Raw genomic sequence first — 21,525 nt, 5'->3', positions numbered from 1 at the left:
GTAGGAACGACGGTTAACGACCTATGTGATGGCGACACCACATCGGCTAAACTAACCGTAAAAAGTCAACAGGGAGATAAAGAGATACTATGGTGCTCTGCATATTTCCCCTACGACGCAGAAGACGTTCCCAGTGGAACATTCATCAGAGCTATCCAATATGCCAAAAGTAGAGGCATGGGGGTAATAGCAGGATGTGATGTCAACGCTCACCACATATGCTGGGGAAGTTCGAACATCAATGCAAGAGGATCGAGACTACTGGAGTATCTAGCAGGAACCGATTTGCAGATCCTAAATGTGGGTAATGAACCCACTTTCTTCAACGTGGTCAGGCGAGAGGTCACCGACATCACGGTGGCATCTCCTGACATCGCGGCTCTGATCGGAGAGTGGAGAGTATGAAACGATATCACACTCTCGGATCACAGACGCATTGATTTCGTTATGGGCATGGATCCACCTCCACCCACTCCATTTCGGAATCCGAGGAAGACAGATTGGGTAATGTATCAAACTGAATTGAGCGCCCGAATCACGATCCCTGGGAAGCGCATCAAATCCATTACTGGAATTGAGAAGACAACCCAGATGATCACAACTAGCATGAGAGAAGCTTTCGAAGAAAGCTGTCCACTCAAGATGCCAAAGAAGGGTAAAACACCATGGTGGAACTCGGATTTGGCAAAACAGAGGAGAACGACAAGGATGCTCCTCAATCGTGCTCTGAAGGGTGAATCAAGCACTAGCTGGAATCGCTATAAAGAGGCACAGAAGGCTCTAAAGAAGAGCATAAGATCGGCCAAACGATCATCTTGGAGACGCTTTTGCGAAGAGACTAACTCTCTTGAGGCAACCTCAAAGCTGAAGCGGATTCTGGTTAAAGAACGTAGCCAGAAACTGGGTTATTTACGTTTACAGAATGGGAAGTACACAGAAAGCGATGAAGAAACGGCAAATCATTTGCTTGAAGTACACTTCCCAGGCAGCATCCAAAATCTAATCTCGGGGCCAACAGGTGGATACAGCCCTCAACCGAGAGACTGGAATCTGGCATGCAAAGTAGTATCACTGGAGCGAGTGAAATGGGCATTTAACTCGTTCCATAGATACAAGTCTGCAGGTCCGGATGGCATCATCCCTGCACTAGTAATAGAAGGAATGGATGCCATGGGTCTACATATTCGGAATATATATCGCGCATGCCTAGCACACGCTTATATTCCAATTAAATGGCGTGATGTGAAGGTGCTGTTCATTCCTAAACCAGGAAAACCCACCTACACAGACGCAAAAAGCTTTCGACCGATCAGCCTAACGTCCTTTCTGCTAAAAGGACTAGAAAGACTAGTAGATCGGTTCATAAGGGACACACACATTCCTAAGTGGCCACTTTACCATAGGCAACACGCCTACCAGAAAGGCAAATCCACGGAGACAGCACTCCATGAACTTACGGCGAAAAAGAATACGCCTTAGGCGCATTCATGGACATCGAAGGTGCCTTCAATTATGCCTCATTCGCGGCAATTTGTGATGCGGCAAGACAGCATGGAATCGAGCCGCTGCTAATCAGTTGGATCCTTCACATGCTAGAATGGAGAAAAATCCACATATCGGTCGGCCAGAAGTCTATTGAAGCAGGATGTCTCAGGGGCTGCCCACAGGGAGGGGTTCTCTCTCCACTGTTATAGCTCTTGGTAATGGATACTCTGCTGTGGCTCCTGGAGGACAAAAAGGTCTTCGCGCAAGCATTTGCGTACGACCTAGCCGTAATAATTACCGGCAAGTTTGCGGACACAGTATGTGACCGCTTGAATGCAACTCTGCATGTAATCCACAGCTGGTGCTTCCGCAATGGACTCACGGTGAACGCTAGGAAGACTGGACTAGTTATGTTCACTAGGAACGTCAGGTGGGGTAGCTATACGCTACCCACCTTAGCAGGGGCGGAAATCCAGCTGGCGCAAACAGTCAAGTACTTAGGAGTACATTTCGACTCCAAGTTAACGTGGAAGCATCGTATCCAGGAACAATATCGGAAATCCTGCAGATTGCTCTGGTGCTGTAGGAATGCGATAGGTAAGACCTGGGGACTTTCACCTAAACGGATACACTGGATGTATACATCCATAATAAAACCCATTTTGATGTATGCATGCATCGTCTGGTGGCCAAGACTGAACTTTGCTAACAGCAGGAAGCTGCTAACGCAGATTCAGAGACTTGGTTGCCTAAGTATTACTGGAGCAATGAGTACTACGCCGACTGCGGCACTTGAAGCTATCCTAAATTTACCCCCAATTCACTTGGAGGTGAAACGGAAAGCGGCCAACGACACATATAGGCTCAATACCATTGGGGCGTGGAAAGGCGGCCAATCCAACGGGCATGCGTCTATCTGGAAATTCATTGAAAAACATCCGGTAGCCCTGATGCCGACCGATCATATGGTTTCCAGATTCGTCTTTGGAAAGACATATACTGTCGTAATCACCGAAAGAGAAGAATGGTCGACAAGTGGCCATGAGTCTTTTCAGATTACAGACCTAATAATCTTCACCGACGGGTCGGTCATGGAGGATGGATCAGGTGCAGGGGTGTTCTCGGAGAATCCGATTATAGAACTGGCCCGACCTCTCGGAAAAATGACTACCATATTCCAGGCGGAGATATATGCCATTTCATTGGCAGCAGAACAATGTCTGCGACAAAAATGGAGGGGTCGCACCATTCGAATCTGTTCCGACAGTCGGGGGGCATTATCAGCGCTAAGTGGCAATAACATATCAAGCAAGTTGGTGTGGAGTTGTCATCAGGTGCTGCTGAAACTTGGCCGACTGAACGAGACATTCCTGATGTGGGTGCCGGGGCACTCTAACATCGCCGGCAATGAGGAGGCTGACAGACTAGCTCGCCGAGGGTCTGGATCCACAATGGTGGGGCCAGAATCAGCTCTTGGAATCCGACCATCTACTGTCAAGTCTACTCTGAAGAGTGAAATTGCAAGGATTCACGCAACCGAGTGGAAAAATTTGGACTCTTGCCGGCAAGCGAAAATCCTTGTGAAGGAGCCTAGAGCCACTAGAGCGCATTTTTGTTGTCTCTTAAGAAGTCGGACATGAAAACCCTAGTATGGCTTTTGACGGGACATTGCCCCTTAAACTACCATATGGAAAAGATTGGGGTAGTGGTTTCGGCTGTGTGCAGCCAATGTGAGGAGGAAGAGGAGACGGCCCTGCACTTTTTATGCAGCTGCCCGGCATCCTCGGATCTCAGACGAAGACACCTTGGCGAGGTTTTCTTCAATGAAGAATCTGCACACTCTCTGCCTCTGGAGAATGTTCTCAGATTCGCTAAAGCCTGCGAACACCGTAGGCGGGAAGCCATTGAATAGGCAACTACGGGGATAGTACAATGGGCCTAATAATGGCCTGAGTGCTCGGGGCTGCGGCTCCCCCCAGTTAACTAAACTAACTAACTAAATATGGTAGGAAGTTTTGCCCAGATGGCTCAAGTGATTAGAGCGTTGGGTTATCGTAGCGGAAAGTCGCAATCTCCCGGATGGCGGAGGAATTTGTTATCGTGATTGGATTCCGCATACCAGTCGACTCAGCTGTAAATGGGTACCTGACTCAAATCAGGGTAATAACCTCGGGCGGACGCATGGCTGACCACATTTCCTCCTACAGTGTACTGTAGTGTACCGTTGCAGTCTTGAATGAAGTGCTGTAAAACATTTCAAGGCCCCAATCCAATATGGATTGCTACGCCAACGGTTATTACTATTTCCGAGTTGTTACAATCTTGGCATACGCCGGATTTTACCTAATACTAGCACTAGGTGCCAAGAATTTAGGCTCGGACCATCCTACCTACTCAAAAAACAAAAGGGCGCTGGTGGTAGTGGCGGGTTGTAGGTCAATGGGAGAATCCGTTGAAAACTCCCCGCAACATCGAGCACGTATGCAGAATGGTGTACTTCTGCATAGTTGGAATCAGACTGGGCGAAAGTCCCAGGGCCTGTGGCTGACAATATTATGGGAACTACAACCACCGGCTCGAGACGACAATTTTTTTTATTTCCCGAGCCATTGGCTCATAGTTCACCTTGCCACGTATTTCCATTCGATATTGCTGATATGAGGGATAGCAACACCAATATTATACGCGGAACGACCTGTCTTGTCAACTAACAGTACGTCTGGCTTACAATGTGGAATATGGCAATCAGTCAGAATCTGCCGGTCCCAATACGTGCTGTAAGCAGAACTATCAAGTATTGTTTGTGGCTCATATCGGTAAACCGACATATTCCGTGATCACCATGCTTGTATGCAAGGTTTTGATGGATTACTTTACATACAGCATTATGCCTGGTAATGTATTGCACTGGTATCATAATAGTACAGACAGAAATGAGATGGTCCAGCGTCTCTAAGGCCCAACCACACATTCTGCACTGGTCATTCTCCATCCTTTCTTTCAAATCGACGAATGGCTGCCAAGGACAATGCACGTGTTTACTGTGCATTGAATTCGACTTCCATTCATCGATCCGCTCTTGGTTCGACTTCATGCCACTCAAAGGATTGAAAGATTGATCCTAGAAGTTAAGTGGAGTCAGCCCATAGTCTTCCTTACAGACAGCCTCATGCGAAGCACTCGGCTGCTCTTTTCAGTAAAAATAAGCGTGCAGCGAGTTGACTTAACGATGATGTTGTGCCGCTACTTCAACCACGCCCCTACCTCCGATGTCACGAAGCAGGTTCATCCACTCCACGGCAAACTTTGGATGATGCATTCGGAATTTGGACATAGTTGTCCGTATCAGCCGCTGGACGTTTTCCAGATCGGTCTTCGTCCACAGCAATATTCCGAATACATAAGCCAGTGAAGGGGTATCGAATATATTCAGCGCGCTTATCTTGTTCTTCCCTAAGAGATGCGAATTCAGCACCAGTTTTACAAGTCGCAGAAATTCGGACAGCAGAGCATCTTTCAGATTACCAACTCGAGTATGGGTTCCTTGGTACTTGTAGAAGTCTGTCTGGGTCATAGCCTTGATGTGGAGGTCACCAATGCTATGTCCGCATGCATCTCGTGATGAACTTTGCGGATGGCTTGGATTCGACACTTGTTTAATCCAAACTCCATCCGAATATCACGGCTGAACATGTCTATTATTCGCAACAGACTTTTAAGATTGTCGTCAGTACTAGCAAAAAGCTTCATGTCAACTAAGTACATCAAGTGTGTCAGTTCACACTTAGCACGTAGGCCATACTTTATTCGAAAACCATGCCCTCTTACTTCATTCAGTAGCCATGAAAGGTGGTTCAGTGCCATACAAAACCAAAGAGGACTCAAAGAATCCAGCTGGAAGATGCTCCTCCGTATATGGATGAACTCTAAGGTATTAGCACCCTCAGGTGAACGCACTGATAAGGTGGTATGCCACCCTTCCATGACTGTCGCCAAAGACTTGACACAGACGTAAGATATCGATTAGCCAGGTATGCGGAATGCTATCAAAAGCCTTGGCATAATCGATATAGCAACTAAAGAGGTTCTTTGGCCTCTAGTTGCTTGCCCTATAACTACAAAGTCGATAATGAGTGGCTCTTTGCAACGCCTTGACACATCTCGGCAGCTCTTCTTCTCCTCGGACGGAATGTTGTTGGTCTCGAGGTGCGCATTGACCCTTCCACTAATAATGGACGTGATGAATTTGTAGAAGGTTGGTAAGCAAGTAATCGGTCTTGTGTCTGCGGGGTCCTGCACCGTATCCTTCTTAGGGATGAGGTAGGTAATCCCCGCAGTGAGGAAGGGTGGAAATTCCCCGGCCGACTCATGACCTTATTTATACTGCGTGCCAACCGACTGTGTATGCTGGTAAATTTCTTATACCCGGGCCCCTCCAGTTCTTCCAGCTGTCGAACTTCCTCTTTGGAAACATCGACTCAATCTGGTAAGCATGCTGGGGGGGCGGGGGATAACCTTCAAAGTCCACCCCACTACTCTTGCGCTTCCGTCACCGAAAACTGTACTGTCCGGATGCTCTGTTGGGATTCGTTGAGAGATCTGAGAAAGATCCGCTGATTCCTGACGTATGTTGCATTCTGGACACGTCTGCAAAGACTTTCGCCATACCGTTGTAACCGACTGCATATGACAGAAAGTTTCTGATTTAATGTGTCCAGAATATCAACTACAGGTGTCTCACTGGGGATGGCATAGTTACGGTCAACCCTCTGCATTTTTTTTCTCACCATCTGCTGGCATTGCCAGAGCTAATCTGAATCAGTCTAGCAATGTCCTACCTTAGTGAGTCTCGCCGACGTTCCAGACGAATTTTCCATGGTGGATCTCTTTGGTCACTCAAACCAATAACACGAAAGCGAATCTTCTGACCGTCGAATCTGATATCCGTAACTGTACCACAATACACAAGTGATTGTAGCTGCAGCAGCGCCATATCAGCACACAGGCGAGATGCAATCTCATCATTGATTTGAGATTGAATTCTCGGAGTTGCTGGAGATGCATAGAGCCTGGGAATACCTGGTTTCTGCATAGGATCCATATCCGAGAATTCTATACACGCTCTTTGAAATTCGTCCCGAACCTCAGCGGAAACCTCAGCTGGACGGTGGAGAAGAGTGCTTCGGCGAGTACTGAAACTGTTGCCTGCAGTGCGGCGTGGTGTTGTTGATGCCGCCGCCTGTGCCTCCATCGACTTTCGGCCAACAGTCTCCCCGATGTTCTCAAGTCGACCACCTGATGGTGGTCGGGATTGTGTCGTTGCGAGTAATAAAGCGGTACTGGTCTGCACCTCGCTGCACAGTCACGTGCGCGAATTCCGGGAAACGCTCGACGAATCTCTGATACAACAAGGGGCGGTAAGATGTTGCACCCGCCTCCGTCGTTATTTCGTAGTAGGAGCGGATAATGAAGAGGTTCATTTCCTCAGTCCATTTCATCCGCTGCTTACGCGAACCTGCTGACAGATTGTGGCGAGACAGCTGCGGTGAGCGGAGCTATGCTCCTGCTCGTCGTGACGCCTAGACATCGAACCGCCCCACGACTAGCGGTTTCGGCGCCGTGCTTTCCATTACGGGAGCCTGACCCAGTCACCAAGTCAGACTACTCCCGCCTGTTATCCGTACCGGACAAATTTCTTCTTCTTCTCATTTTTGGTGTTGCATTTTATCCCTAGCTGCCAGATATTGGTATAGCTTCCATAGTGAGTAATCTGCAAGATTGCAAACTTCCTGCACTTTCCTCATCTACCCCCTGAGACGCTGCGGTGGCGTAAAGCCATTCAAATTGAAGCTATCCATTCTTCCTCCTTTCACAGCCGGGCTTGGGACCGGCTACGGCGAGTTAATTATTAATATTATTCTATCTGGGTATTCTTCACGGATCTTTGAAATAAGCAAAGTTATTTTATCTGAACTGTTATCACCCCCCAACGACTGACCACAGTGGAATTCTTGCAGAAAACCTCAAGATTCTCAATTCATTTTCCGTGTGCAAAGAAAGTCAGCAGCACACTTATTTTAAAAACAAGTCGGGAAAGCGGGAAAAAGACGCTTTAGGTACGAAAAGTTTTGTGTATTTTTTTTTATAAAGAGATTTGAGTGTACATTTGCCCCATTAATGCGCGGCAAGTAATATATGCATACATTATGTGTAAATATCCATTTCAAGTAACATTGAAATTTAAAGTCTTAAATTTGCAAAGAAGCAACAGGTTTGACCTACTATAACTTTGTAATTAATAGTGCGATTTACACCAAATTCATGATTCTAGGATAAACTTAAGGGCCAATTACTAAAAATTATAGTAATGCACTATTATTAATTTTATTTTAACAGATATCGGTATGTAAGGTATTTCGGAGCCTAGGCACCGTAAAGTAGCCGCCTCTTGATTTTTTTCAGATTTTTCGGTTGGGTAGTTTCTAAGAATGGCTCCGCTAAAGAAATAATCACTTTCAACCCCCGGCACCCCCCATCTTGCTAACAAATGTCAAAACTAACACCGGTTTCTGCATGTATGGGGATCCCTCCTAAATTCAACGTAAACGGACGTAACTCACTATATGCGTTCACAGTTCCCATCTTTCCAGCAAATTTGGTGTCAATCGCCTTAACCATCTCCGAGAAAAATGCGTGTAACGTACAGACAGACAGGGAGACGAACAAACAGCCAGATAGACAGTAAACCGATTTTAAAAAAGGCTGGGCAGAACTAGATTCCTCATGAATGGAATTTTAATATTTCACCCGAATATCAATTATTCTCGTTTTCAGTCAATTTCTGCAAGTGGGTAATATACTATTCGTAAGTTTATTTGAACAGATATCCGAAAATATTTTGAGGCCTAGATTTCATCTAAGCGCACCTTCCTGATTTTTCTCGGAATTTTGGGTTGGGCAGTTTCCAAAAATGAGTCCTGTCTCACTTGAAGTGTGTACATTTTGACATCTTACTCCCGCATTTTGCGATTCACGTCAAAATTAATATATTCAGAAAGTGCTAATTGAAACGTTTCATTTGATACCACACACGACTAAAACCTTAAAAATAACCCGATAGAAAGCAGAAGGCAAAGACAATCATAATTGCTTTCAAACTTCACTCTTCGAGAACCTTTTCACCAGCCGAACGTCACTTCAAGGGTAACTATTGCCGAACCAGCGTATACCAGCTCATCAGTTGTCATCGGTAAACCGGCCTCGGTCCCGGTAAGTCTGGCCTTGAACTTCGAAGTTCATACTGGCTCTGTGCTGACAGCAACGTACACAGAAGAAAATTGAAGACAGGATGGGAATTGTATAAAAAAAGGATAAATGGGGACAATTAAAGGGGTAGAGAAAAACGTCAAGCTAAAGGGATTATTACACATGATAGAGTGCATTATTTGGTCAAACTGACCCTGAAAAAGGCAAATGAAATGCTGCTCCTGACGCTGCGACGCGGCTGCTAGAGTCTCCTTCCCAATAGTCCAATTTTTATAGCCGAAATATGCAGATTTCTCCAGCAGCATATTAAGTTTCTGAGATTTTCCATCACCCCTGATGGCATACAACCCCGCCCAGACAAGGTGCAAACGATCGCGAGCTTTCCGCTGGCAAAGACGGCCAAAGATGTACCCCTAGCCGTGTTTGTCGATGCTTCAGATATTGCAGTAGACGCTGCTCCTTAGCCGATGGTGATGCCAACTGTTGGATTTCTTCTCAAAATAGTTGAATCCCATGAAAAAGGACAAAAATTCATGAGTGCATCGCATTCGAAAACTGGAAGGTCACTAGGCATGCTAAGAAGGAATTAGATTAAGTCAATAAAGTGCTTCGACACCATACATCGTGGAGAGGAGTATTCGATGATATGGTAATATAATCCAGATCAAGCCTTTCTCCGATCAAGATGGGCCGAGCCCGCCTCTGATGAAGAAGAAAGTAGAATAAATTTAAAATGCAAATAAAATTATCATTTATCATTTTCATTGTTATTATAGTTTGCAAGGGCGGAAACTATGCTACCATTCAACGTTTCCAGACTGTGGGCTTGCAAATCATTATCGGGACCAATTTTCTAAATATTAGTCGATAATCTCGTCCATAGACTGGGCTATTGCCAACAACGAGTTATGTGTACTTTTATCGAATGAATCCAAGAAACACTTTTACATTATTTACGTTAGAATCTCGACAATTTGTATTATTCATGAATACCATAGAAACATGATTTTTAACAGCCTTTACATTTAAACAACATGAATTTCACCTACTTAACAGTAAACCAGTATGTGTAATATATACAGTCGCCTATTATCTAAATTCTAACAAATTAGAGTTCCAAACGGTCCTGCTTCCAATTTATCATAAGCATTTCACACTTAATTTGCGCTCGTAACATATTCTTTGTCTTCCATACTTATTAAAACGTTATCATTTCACCAATTTCTTAAATGTATCTTTTATTTTAATTTTGAATCAGATTATGCAGATTCATATGTTAATGTTAATCTTAGCGAGTAGTTATGTATCATATATCAGTGAGTACGAATATTGTTCATTTATCCCGTTTCGAATAAAAAACTGAAGTGTTTAATTCAGATCCAGTCTAATGAGGCAAGTGGCATATGAATGTGCGTATAAAGATACGAAAGTTTTCACAAATTTTAACCGGCGTTGTGTGATCCAAGTGACTTGTCCATAGGCGGCAAGCAAATGATTTATGAAATAGCAGAAATGGCGGAAAAAATTGAATATAAATATTCGCATGATCTCGGGCCAAGGCTTAGTCAATTCTAATCACTACTGCCTTACATTTTCGACTTTTCTAAGACTGAGAAACTGCAAATAGAAGAAAAGATATATTTTCAGCATCAACTATGCCCACATTACCAGATTTTGTGTTTTTAGTGCTCATTTACTTTGCAGGTAAGTTTGATTGCAATCGGTACGGCTGTTTGTGTTTCAATCATGGTCAGTGCAAGTGATGTGTACCACAAAGTATTTTATCTATTCAAAGTTTGTTAAGATTGTTTTGTGATTATTTTTAATTAAGTAAGTCCTTTTATGATCGTGTTCTCTACCGCGAACTAAACTGAAAGTGCCTGGTGTAGACAGTCATCATGGAGATCCTTTAGTAATTGATACTATCTGTTAAAAGCGTCAATATCATCTTCCCTAAAGGGGTTCTTCTTTTTCTTTCTTCTAAAACTATCTTCATTTATTTCGTATTCGTTCTAGGAATCATCTATCTTCAGCAATTTATTTAATAAATATTTCATTCGATTGACAAATTTTCAAGATCAGCTTCCCTTAAAACAGACCGTCAATAATCTCCCAACATGTTTTCGTCCTAAAAACTCTTATATGGACTTTTGGAGTTGATTGTCCTTGTGGAAACCTTCGTTGCGCCCCATTAGTTTAAAAAACAAAGTTAAGGTGTGAATGGAGGAAATAAATCTTAAGTGAAGGATTTTCAATAAAAGGATAAATTATTATTTTTTATTTCTCAAAATTCAAGTGCATATAATCGCTACGAAAGGCTCCACATTTTTTTTCGTCATCTTTTTAGAATTATCGTTTGATAGTTTAGTTTAAGATTTTTTGATTAGCAAAAGTATTCTTACCAACTTTTGCGATGATATACAGGGAAAAGTGTTAAATGTGGAAAATAATCTTTAATACTTGCACAGACTTTTTGTGAATGCTGTACAGATCCTTCTGCCAAAATAGCTTTGTCAATAATCCTGGATTTATTGGCTTTAGTTTTAGCCCAATAATCCTTACATTATTGGACTTGAATCTTCCCTAGCTCAAACTGACTTCGAAAACACAACGTTGTACTTTGGCTATTCAGTTTATTTCTCACTTCCCATGATGAAGATCAAAACTGCTGACAATACTTATTTTAATTTTCAACAAATTATATTTGTTGTTTGTAGTATTTAACTAATGACTTAACGAGGCTTGAAGTTTTGTCAAAAATTTTCTATTTTTAATATTCAAGTAAATAATCATGGACTAAAGGTAGATTCATACAAACTCATCGACGTCCGAAAACATATCTGTAGATAATATTGAAAGGGGTGTTACAGCAAAAGATATTATAAATATAATGTCGTGATTGTAGACGTTTTCAGAATTTTTTCTTGTTCATACACGCATTGAAAAATCTTAAAAACACACCTCGGTTGCAGCTCAGCCCCGCCAACGTCGGAGTAAGATCGAGCGCGTGTAGGATTCGCACGCACTTAAGGGGGTCAATAAATTTTTTAGCTTGATATCGTAGCTAGTTTTCGGAATACGTGTCACTTTATGCACCCACCTCCAAAAAAATGTGTTTTTCTACTGCCACGCTGGAGGGCGCTGTGTTCATCTGTTGAAAAAAACTTAACGGCATTTAATGTGAACAATATTCCACGGTCCGCAAACTAGGATAATTAGAAAATATTAAAAGGTAAATTTTTGGATGGGCTTTTAAACTTAATTTTTTGGATTTTGGTGTTTTTTTACGGTCTTTTTATGAATAAAAAAAACGACCCGTCCGATTGCAATTATCCTAGTTTGCGGACCGTAGAAATATGTATTAAAGCAGTCGTGAAAATTTCAAAGAATTTGGTTAGATAGATTTTGAGCTATGGTGGCAGCCGATTTTCAAGATGCAGTTTCGAGAAAAACGCATTTGAAAATTTAAATGTGATTATTAACAGTAAATTTTTAACTCACCATTAATCTGCTATACCTAATCCATAGACAGCACCCTTCATTTCTTCAAAAAAGTCTTGTAAGGCCGATTTTTGCTCTCTGGTTTCGATTCTGCCTCTTTAAGCGAGGTCAGTCGATCGTCGTTGGGACCGCCAAATTCGCGCTTCATTACGGCGGTCGGCATAAACCTGACATATGTGACCAACTTGACATCCCATTGTCACTAGGATTTTGAGAATGCCATTAAATCCTTCATTGAAAATAATTACAGCCAGAAAAGTGACTATTTCTACGACCTTGGCCCCAGAATGAAGGTGTTTAGGAGCGACAGTCCAGATCAATGCATTTAACGACTCATTGTTATTCTGGATCTCTGCTCCTAAACATCTATTCAAGAGATCATCTCGTGACAAATCTTCGTAGATTGGTTTAATAACTGTTTGAACTTCTTCAGTCAAAGGTGCCTTCTCGTGGTGGAAACTATCCAGTTCTCCTTTAGCTTCCGCTTTACGCCATTTGCACCAACTGTCCTCGCCTGCTGGACAATTTTGATGCTGAGGATTTTCGTCGGTAGAACATTTATGGAAGAAAGTTGTCCAAATTTCTTGCTTCATTCCTTTTATCGAATTTACGTGTCGACGAATAGCTACCCTAAAAAATGTAGTGAGGTCGTTAATAACCTTATCAGTAAGTTTTCCAGCCCCTTTTCCACCAATGCCTTTGTGATTCTTCTTTGCATTTCTAAGCCGCGTTCCCATTCTTTTCTCGACATGTCCTACGCATTCTTTTTTTACAACTACATATATTTTATTATTTGCAGAAATTCGCAGAAATACCGGTGAAAACTCCAGCAAAATCCAATATGCAATATACAAAACTTGTCGCAATTGGAACATCTATGTTCATGCTTGCTAAAAGTTTCTTTGATGATGTTGATGGTCCTTTTTCTTCTCTGATAAGTATCGATTCCCATGAAATACTCGTTTTTTAGTACGAGCATGACGTTGAACGTTAAAGCAATCTCCCTTCGTACGATCCATTTAAAAAAATCACTGAACACACAAACAGCACAATACTTACAACAAAATATAACTGGGTATAGCTTGAAAGCCTTTCAGTGCTCACTCTAGACTGGATTATCCTTTTTATTCCAAACAGCAAATAAGTTTAGACAATTGATTAGTTTTCCATCTTTTTATATCTGTACCTGTGTTCGAATTTATAAGGCTCAGGTAAAAACCTAACAGGTAAAAACAGAAAGATTCGATGTTCTTTCTTATCGAGTACTCTAGTCGCGGCTGCAAACTCCTTACCTGTTTAATACTGTAATTTCTGAACGGCTCGGAATTTCAGAAAATCCCTTTGCCCACATATTCTCCACTATATATAGATACAACTCATGTAAAAAAATCGATTTCACCAACCCGACACACGGGATGACCCCCTTAAAAATAATTTGGCGGAGTAGATTTCCCTTCAGGTATTTGTCCTAATGCTCCTTTTGTTTTCCTCCTTCTTTGTTACTTCAGCATCTCCGTAACTATATTCTCCAGGCTCACGTTAATGTCTAGCACTTATCACCACCACCATCAGCCAGTAATTCAATACGAAGTTCCATAAACAAGTCAGCAGGATGAAGCCTTTTACCCTTCTATGCTCTTCCTGTGATTTCCGACAGAATGGGCAATGGGCGGACTATTTCGATGAACTGCTCAACAACCAAAATATCGGCGAGGTTGGGGTCTTCGCTCACTTTTTCCAGCATCGCCCAATAATGTTCTGCGCGTAAAGGGTTACCCGATTTAACAAGACACCAAAAAATATCTTATAGATGATGCTTAGCAACGTAATACCTCTATAATTGCTGCACTGCAAAATATCTCCTTTATTATATATGAGACAGATAATTCCTTGTTGCTAGTCACCAGGAATTGATTCGCTGTCCCATACCTTAAGCATAAGCTGATGAACCCGTTGGTGTAATTGGTCCCCTGGCCAAGTTCGACTGTAATTCCATCGACCCCTAGTAACTTACGATTAGGCCGATGAATTCTGTGTGTGTGTTTGAGTTGGAAGAGAACCAAAGCCCCTAAGCACTCAAACCCCCCAGGAAAATGCCCGCCTACACAGCCAACAAGCAGTGAGAGCTCGTTTCATCTTTATCTCTTCAAGTTTGTTCCAAAGATGGTTCTTGTCTAGAATAACTTCCAGAGATTCCACTTTTTCGGGGAGTTGAAGGCTTGTACCCTTCACCTCTGCAAGGCAAAGACCATCCATTTTTCTCCTTTTTGTAAATAATACCATAGTGGTTTTATTTGGGTTTACTGAAAATCCATGTCTGAGGCACCAATTACATTGTGTATTTTTATACACTGCTCCGAGATCTCGACAAACAACTAGCCCAGTCACGTCATCCATATAACCTTGTACGTGTATTGGTAGATTTTCTAGTTCGCATAGTAATGAGTCGATCAACGTGCTCCACAGAGGTCACTTCCGTTGTTAGGTAGCGATCAACACCCACTTCAGAACACAGCAAACTCTGCATTAGCAGAAATCCACTTAATTGAAATTTCATCAACACAATTCTCTCTGGCGGCATCACATAGCTTTTGGAAAAGCGCACAGTCAAAGGCCGTTTCAACACCCATGAACATCCCCATCGCATACTCGCCTTTCAGAGTTGCGTCCTCCATCTTTGAAACCAAATAGTGAAGAGCAGACTCACAGGAGTTTCCACGTTAATCAGCATGTTGGTTTTCATTTATTGGGTGTGACCTTAGCGCCTTCTCGCGAATATGACGTTCAGCCAGTCTTTCCAAAGATTTTAGCGAAAATGATGTTAAGCTGCTTTGGCGGAAGTTCTTTGGATTTTACTAGTCATCCTTCACAGGTATAGGTATGAAGACTACCTTCACCTTCTTCCAAGAGGGAGGCGCGAATCCTAGAACCGCATACTTCCTAGAAAAATATTTCTTAGAAGTTGCTCTAAGTGCTCTATACCGTCTTTCATGATCGCTAGGTAGATGCCACCCATGCCAGGTGCTTTGAAGTGTTCAAATGATAGTATAGCAGCTCTCACCTTTTCATTGGTAACAACTGCTCTCGCAGTGTCTCAATTCCCCTTGAAACAGTAATTCCTTTCCTTCCGCTCCTGAGACCTGTTCTCCTGGGTGGTGTACTTCCAAGAGATCTCAACTCTGCAGCTCGTGAAAGTTCCGCTTGATTTACAAAGAACATCCAATTTGGCCGACTCATCCTTATTAAGGACTCTGCACAGCCTGGAAGTCTTCCTTTCACATTCCAATTCATCACAGTATGCTCTAAATTAGTCTCGTTTCGAAAGTTTTACGAGCCTCTTATATTCACGCTGTGAGTTCCAAAAATTTAATCAGTCTTCATCCTTACTGCTTTTGGAACCACGATTTGGAAGTCATCTGGTTGATTTCCGGAGTCTTTGCAGTTTTCGGTTCCACGATGGAACCGTTTTGCAGCGTTGGCCACGAGAAATAGGACAAGCCTATTGAAGGCATCCTAAACGTGTGCGATTCCGAATTTCCAATTGATCTTCTATCGCCAAAGGAATCCTTAGTCGCCTAGGGAACTCCACTTTATTGCTAAGAAGTTCAATAAACTTTGTCCAATTCGTTTTCCTAAGATTCCGTCTTCGTATTACAGGCTGTTCGCCAGCAACCGAAAAAATGGAAATAACGATGATCTAAGAAGGAGACTTCATCTAGCACTCGTCAGTGTCTAATCAACTGTAACAACTTGAAAGTGCCAGTTGTAAGATCGATCACTTCACTACGTTTGCGGTCACCAGACAAGTTGCAGGGATAAAATCAAACAGCTTCTCTCCTCTAGAATTGCATTTGCTACTGCCCCAAAAAATATGCTGAGCTTTCGCATCATAACCTATTAAGAGTTTAAGGACCCTTGATTCTGCATACACTTCCAGATCCCTTAGTTCTTGCGTCGGCAGAGGATACGAAGAATCATAGGGTAAGTAAACAGGGGCAACTGTGATGCTTCTTTTCTTACCATTAACCAACAAGGTGTTGGTAACAGAGTTGTCTCAGCATGGTTACCTCTTACAATTTTGGCATTACAACATAGGCCTCGGTCTCGAGGATCCCTCATCAAAGAAGATCCTAATCCACTTGACTGATCCAATACGGCCGATCTTGTTAAAACGACCCCACAACCCTTTTAACAGAAATGTAACTCCTGCAACTTTGCCAGCCTTCCCGCCAGTAGATAGGAAGAAGCTTTGGCATGCTGCAAGTTAATTTCCCTAACTCTTATGTTTGTAGACATAAGTGTAGTCTAATATGAAAACCGCCGCTAACTGAAAAGTCTGCTGCGTTCAATGTAGATCTCATCGGGGTTACTAGCTTGTCCCCACTCTCCGCCGAAAGTTTTGCTTTTCTGCGTCCGATTTTTCTTTATATCGCCACACTTGGTGGTCTAGCAACGTTCATGTTCTCATTTCCAAGAAACTTTTTTCACAGTGCCTGCTGCTGTCGTCGGCTGGCAGCCCTTCCAGGTTCACATACCGGAATTAGACCAGTTGCATCCATATCACCAGCTTTCTTTTCTTCCGCTTTTCCTGGTAGAGTCGGAGGAGCAGGTTTTGACAGGGAAACCTGTAATTCCTTCTCCTTTGCGGCTGAAGTTTCCTTCTACCGGGCCTTTCTCTCCTATTTTTTGGAAGAGTTAGGCAACAGTGTCACCGACAGGCCAGCCGTAGTCAGGTTTCCAGTTCCTCTCATTAAGTGAGTTGTTGTGATATACTTTCTGGGGAGCGATGAATTGCACTGATTGATTCTTCCATGCTTAGTGGTGGCAGTATTTGTCAGTCGTCTTCATTTGGGGGGACAAACTTGCCGATATTCTGATTCTTGAGCAGTTCCTCAAAATACTAATCCCATCGCTCCAATATGTACCCCTTTGTATCGACAGGACGAGCATAGAAGTGTATAAGGTTTCTCGTGCTAACTTGTTGAGGTTCATCATCATCATCAACGGCGCAACAACCGGTATCCGGCCTAAGCCTGCCTTAATAAGGAACTCCAGACATCCCGGTTTTGCGTCAAGGTCCACCAGTTCGATATCCCTAAAAGCTGTTTGGCGTTCTGGCCTACGCCATAGCTCCATCTTAGGCAGGGTTTGCCTCGTCTTCTTTTTCTACCATGGATATTGCCTTTATAGACTTTCGGGGCTGGATCATCCTCATCCATACGGATTAAGTGACCCGCCTACCATAACCTATTGAGCCGTTATGTAGGCTACGGAATTGTCCATCCTCATGTAGGGGGCCAAAAATTCTTCGGAGGATTATTCTCTCGAACGCGGCCAAGAGTTCACAATTCTTCTTGCTAAGAACCCAAGTCTTCGAGGAATACATGAGGACTGGCAAGATCATAGTCTTGTACAGTAAGAGCTTTGACCCTATGGTGAGACGTTTCGAGCGGAACAGTTTTCGTAAGCTGAAATAGGCTCTGTTGGCTGATAATAACCGTGCGCGGATTTCATCATCGTAGCTGTTATCGGTTGTGCTTTTCGACCCTAGATAGGAGGTTACTCCCTGTATTTTTTGGGTTCACAAAACTCAGTTCTCCTAGGCTTTCTTTTTCTGCCTGTGAAGTCGCTTTCTCACTCGACGGAGTTCGTGATAATTTCCCGTGCGTGCCCGCGTCTTTGAGAATGCAACATTAATCGGTATGCAGCGTTCTAACGTTCCGTTGCTAGCTTACATTCATCGCCTAACCACCCTTTCCGGGTTTTTTTGCGGCTGGGGCCAACCCAGTATGTTTGTGATCGTATCTTCAGGTGATTGTGAAGACCGTTTTTCGATGCTACCACAACCTCTTGTGACTGCAGGTGTTTCATCCCTCTCACAATCAAAGAAAATTCTAGGCGGTGTTGTTATTCGAGCCCCAAGCACTATGCCAACGAGACAGTGGCTCAAGTCTATATTAACCCTTCTACATGGTCTAACTTTCATCTCCGACCCTGCAGTCTCCTCTGTAAGGGCGTGAGCGTTAGTCATGCCTATATTTCTATATTTGCCTCGCAAGCGCAGAATGCATAGCCTTTTGCTTATGTTTTCAAAGCCAATAAAAGCAGCGTGCAATGCTTTCCTAGTGTCTCATAGCAAAGTTGACCTCGAACAACTAGTTCAAGAATGAAATGATCGCCTCATACAACACAGACTCAGACTGATCACAACGAAACCGTGACTATCACTGTTGATGGCAGCGACTAGAACTGAACGATTGAAATATATCGGATCGATGCTATTAGCCAATGGAGAACTGAAGTTACTTCACGCATTAGCGGAACGTGGATGAAGCGGCGTTCAACAACTGGCGTCCTTTGTCAGCGAATCAATGAGAGTTTCAAATCCAAAATTTTCCGCAGTGTCGTCCCCTATAAATCTGAGTGTTGGCTAACTATTAAAGACAATGCATGGCGCCTTGTGATAATAGAGACGAAGATGTTGCGTTGGGCCAGTAGTGTAACATGCCATGATCACATTCGAAATGAGCATATCTCTGATCGATACGGAGTTGAACCGATCGTTGTAAAAATTGCGAGAGAGACGTCTTTGATGGAATGGACATGTAATTGGCGCTGGTGAGAACGCATTTGTCAAACTTGCAAATGAACATGGAAGTCGGTGGAGAACGAACAAAAAGGCAAGTCAAGACGACTATGGCTCTATCCAGATCAGGCTTTTGGCCGAGGAATATTGCGCAACTGATCAATACGCATCGACAATGGTTCTTGCCGGGAAAAAATTTGAAGAAGAAGAGGAATTCGGCGTAGTTAACAGTTCACATTGTCGAAATTGGGGAGAAACTCTAAGGCGATTCCTTTGTAATTGCTCAGATCCAGTTAAAGCCAGTCTACGGACACTAGGTGATTAATTTTTAGGGGCTTCAAAGAACTATTGTTGCTGAAGTGCCGTCCTTCGTGAAGGCTACGGATTGCCTCTCAAAATCTGAGCCAACTTAATTCTGCTTCGCTTGTCCTTCTCTTCGGTCTTTGGAGTTTGTGACATCAAAACGGCGCACCACAGAGCTAAGTAGGCTCTTCAAAAGGGCTGCTTGTACCTACATACAATATCTATTTGCCTCTAAACGGACGTTATCATTGACAATGGATGGAAAAAGCGGCAAAAACTTGTTTACTACCGTTATCTTGCTTACGAGGCTAAACTGATATGTTGTGAGTGTGAGATATACATTTGTATGTATCTCTGCGCCTTTTTACTCATTCATAAATCCTTTTCAGTACAAAACTCTAACCTTACTTTGTAAACATATATTCTTCATAGTTATCATACTGGAGTATGTACAGGATTCAATGTTTTACAGGTTCAGCATATTGTCAATTTGGCTATTCAACGGCGGAACAAAAACGATGGGCAGTAGACTTTCCGCAGTGTGGTGGATCATCGCAGTCTCCAATAGAAATATATACAGGAAGTGTAAGCTATTCAGCGATATCCTTCAACATATAATAATATATCCATTTTAATATTTACTACCATAGGTCATACCAGCATTCATTCCACGCTTAAAACTATATGGATATGATTGGCCGTTGCCGTTTCCAGTAATTTTGAAAAATGACGGTAAAACAGGTAAGGGAATATTAAAGGAAGCAGTATTTGTTACAATCAAATTACTCATATCGTATATTTCAGCGGATGTATCTTCACTAAATACAGATGTCACCAGATATCCACATCTAGCATTTCTGAATTCCCTTTATCGGTTTGTGGGATTTCATTTCCATTGGGGTAAAAATCAAAAAGGTTCAGAACATGTAGTAAACGGCAAAAGCTACCCCGTGGAACTGCATATCGTGCACAGAAACGTAAAATACAGTGAATCCCAAGCGCTCAATTTTCAGGATGGGCTACTTGTGTTAGGGATTTTCTTTGAGGTGAGTTTCTGCCAAAATCAAAATAACATTTGGATTAGCTAATAGTGAGCTTACTTCTTTGGTTTTGTTAAACTTTTAACGTGGTGTAATTTTTGGCTAGGTTTCTTCTGTTGACAACCCAAATTTGTACTCAGTGACCAATTATCTACGTTACATCCGTGCCGAAAACGCAACAACAACCATTAGTACACACTGTTCCTTAGGCGGTCTTCTGGGGTCTCTCAATATCAATAAATTTTACACCTATCAAGGTAATTTGCTTGGTTCTAAAGGAAAATAAAATTCATCTTGACCGCTGCATTTTTTATCTCAGGTTCACTAACAACACCACCGTGCAGCGAGACCGTCACTTGGATAGTATTCGCTAATATTCTGAATATCTCTCATCGGCAACTAAATGAATTTCGTCAATTAATTGGAACAGATGGCAAAATAATTCGGAACTACCGTCATCTCCAACCACTGAATGGACGTCCTGTCTATGTTCGATCCGGTTCTAAATGGCGCGGATAGGAGAGATGCGTCCATCAATGGAAATATCCAAATGGTTACTGAATATTTTAGATATCTTGAGCTATTTATAGAACACATGTGCCTTCTCTTGGATAAATTAAAATATGTAGTTTATACTTCAATAAACCAAATCAACACATAGAATATTCCTTGTATATGACTTGATTGGAATGCTTCCAAAAATTCAATTGATGAAGATTGTTGACCGCTTACAATTAAAGCCTGCCTAGAACAAACCACAATGCAAATTTAGTGTATGGAATTTTAATAGAATACGTCCATTGAAACAAGTTCCTAAACCACAATTTTCTGTGTAACTCTTTGGTGACGGGAGGTGGCGGCGAGGAAGACGGAGAAGCAACCACCTTGTCCGGAATAAAGCCATCTGGCCGAGAAGAACCTCAACGTGGTGGTGCCGGGATACGATGTATTCATTTTAGGCTGTTGGAATGATGCATTAGGCGAATGCTTCAAAAGCCTAATCAGGGCGATCAGACCCGGGGCTACACGGCGACTCACCTTAAGTTACAATAAGCTACGAAACCTTACCAGGTATATACTGGTACCGTGTAACCGGGGGAATTCCTGTCTCATGTGCGTTCAACTTGGTTATAGATTTTGGTAGGTCCTGCATCCACCAGTATGAATAAACTGAGCCATGCACTCAGTATAGACTAATACCGTTGTGCTTGTCTAAACGGGGCACTGATTGTGGTTGCAAAATTAATCCGTGTCTTAAGAAGACCACAGAGACGTAACTGTACAACTCTTGGACGTTCGAGAGTATTGTTAAAGGAAACATATGGACGATTACCACTTGAGTCG

General features: G+C 42.7%; 1 protein-coding gene across 1 annotated transcript; it reads left to right on the top strand.

The window, feature by feature from the left end:
* The first annotated feature begins 10,307 nt into the window (after nt 1–10,307).
* On the top strand, nt 10,308–20,937 carry LOC119659504 (carbonic anhydrase 2-like). The gene is made up of 6 exons (XM_038067632.1): nt 10,308–10,455; nt 19,614–19,726; nt 19,792–19,882; nt 19,946–20,187; nt 20,288–20,438; nt 20,501–20,937. Exons 1-6 carry the CDS (start codon nt 10,407–10,409, stop codon nt 20,698–20,700), a joined length of 846 nt encoding a protein of 281 aa, XP_037923560.1. The 5' UTR covers nt 10,308–10,406; the 3' UTR covers nt 20,701–20,937.
* The last annotated feature ends 588 nt before the right edge of the window (nt 20,938–21,525 follow it).

The sequence above is a fragment of the Hermetia illucens genome, chromosome 6, assembly GCF_905115235.1.
Source record: "Hermetia illucens chromosome 6, iHerIll2.2.curated.20191125, whole genome shotgun sequence".
Lineage (NCBI taxonomy): Eukaryota > Metazoa > Arthropoda > Insecta > Diptera > Stratiomyidae > Hermetia > Hermetia illucens.
Note: the sequence above shows the minus strand (reverse complement) of the source record. Positions and strands in the feature narration are given on the sequence as shown.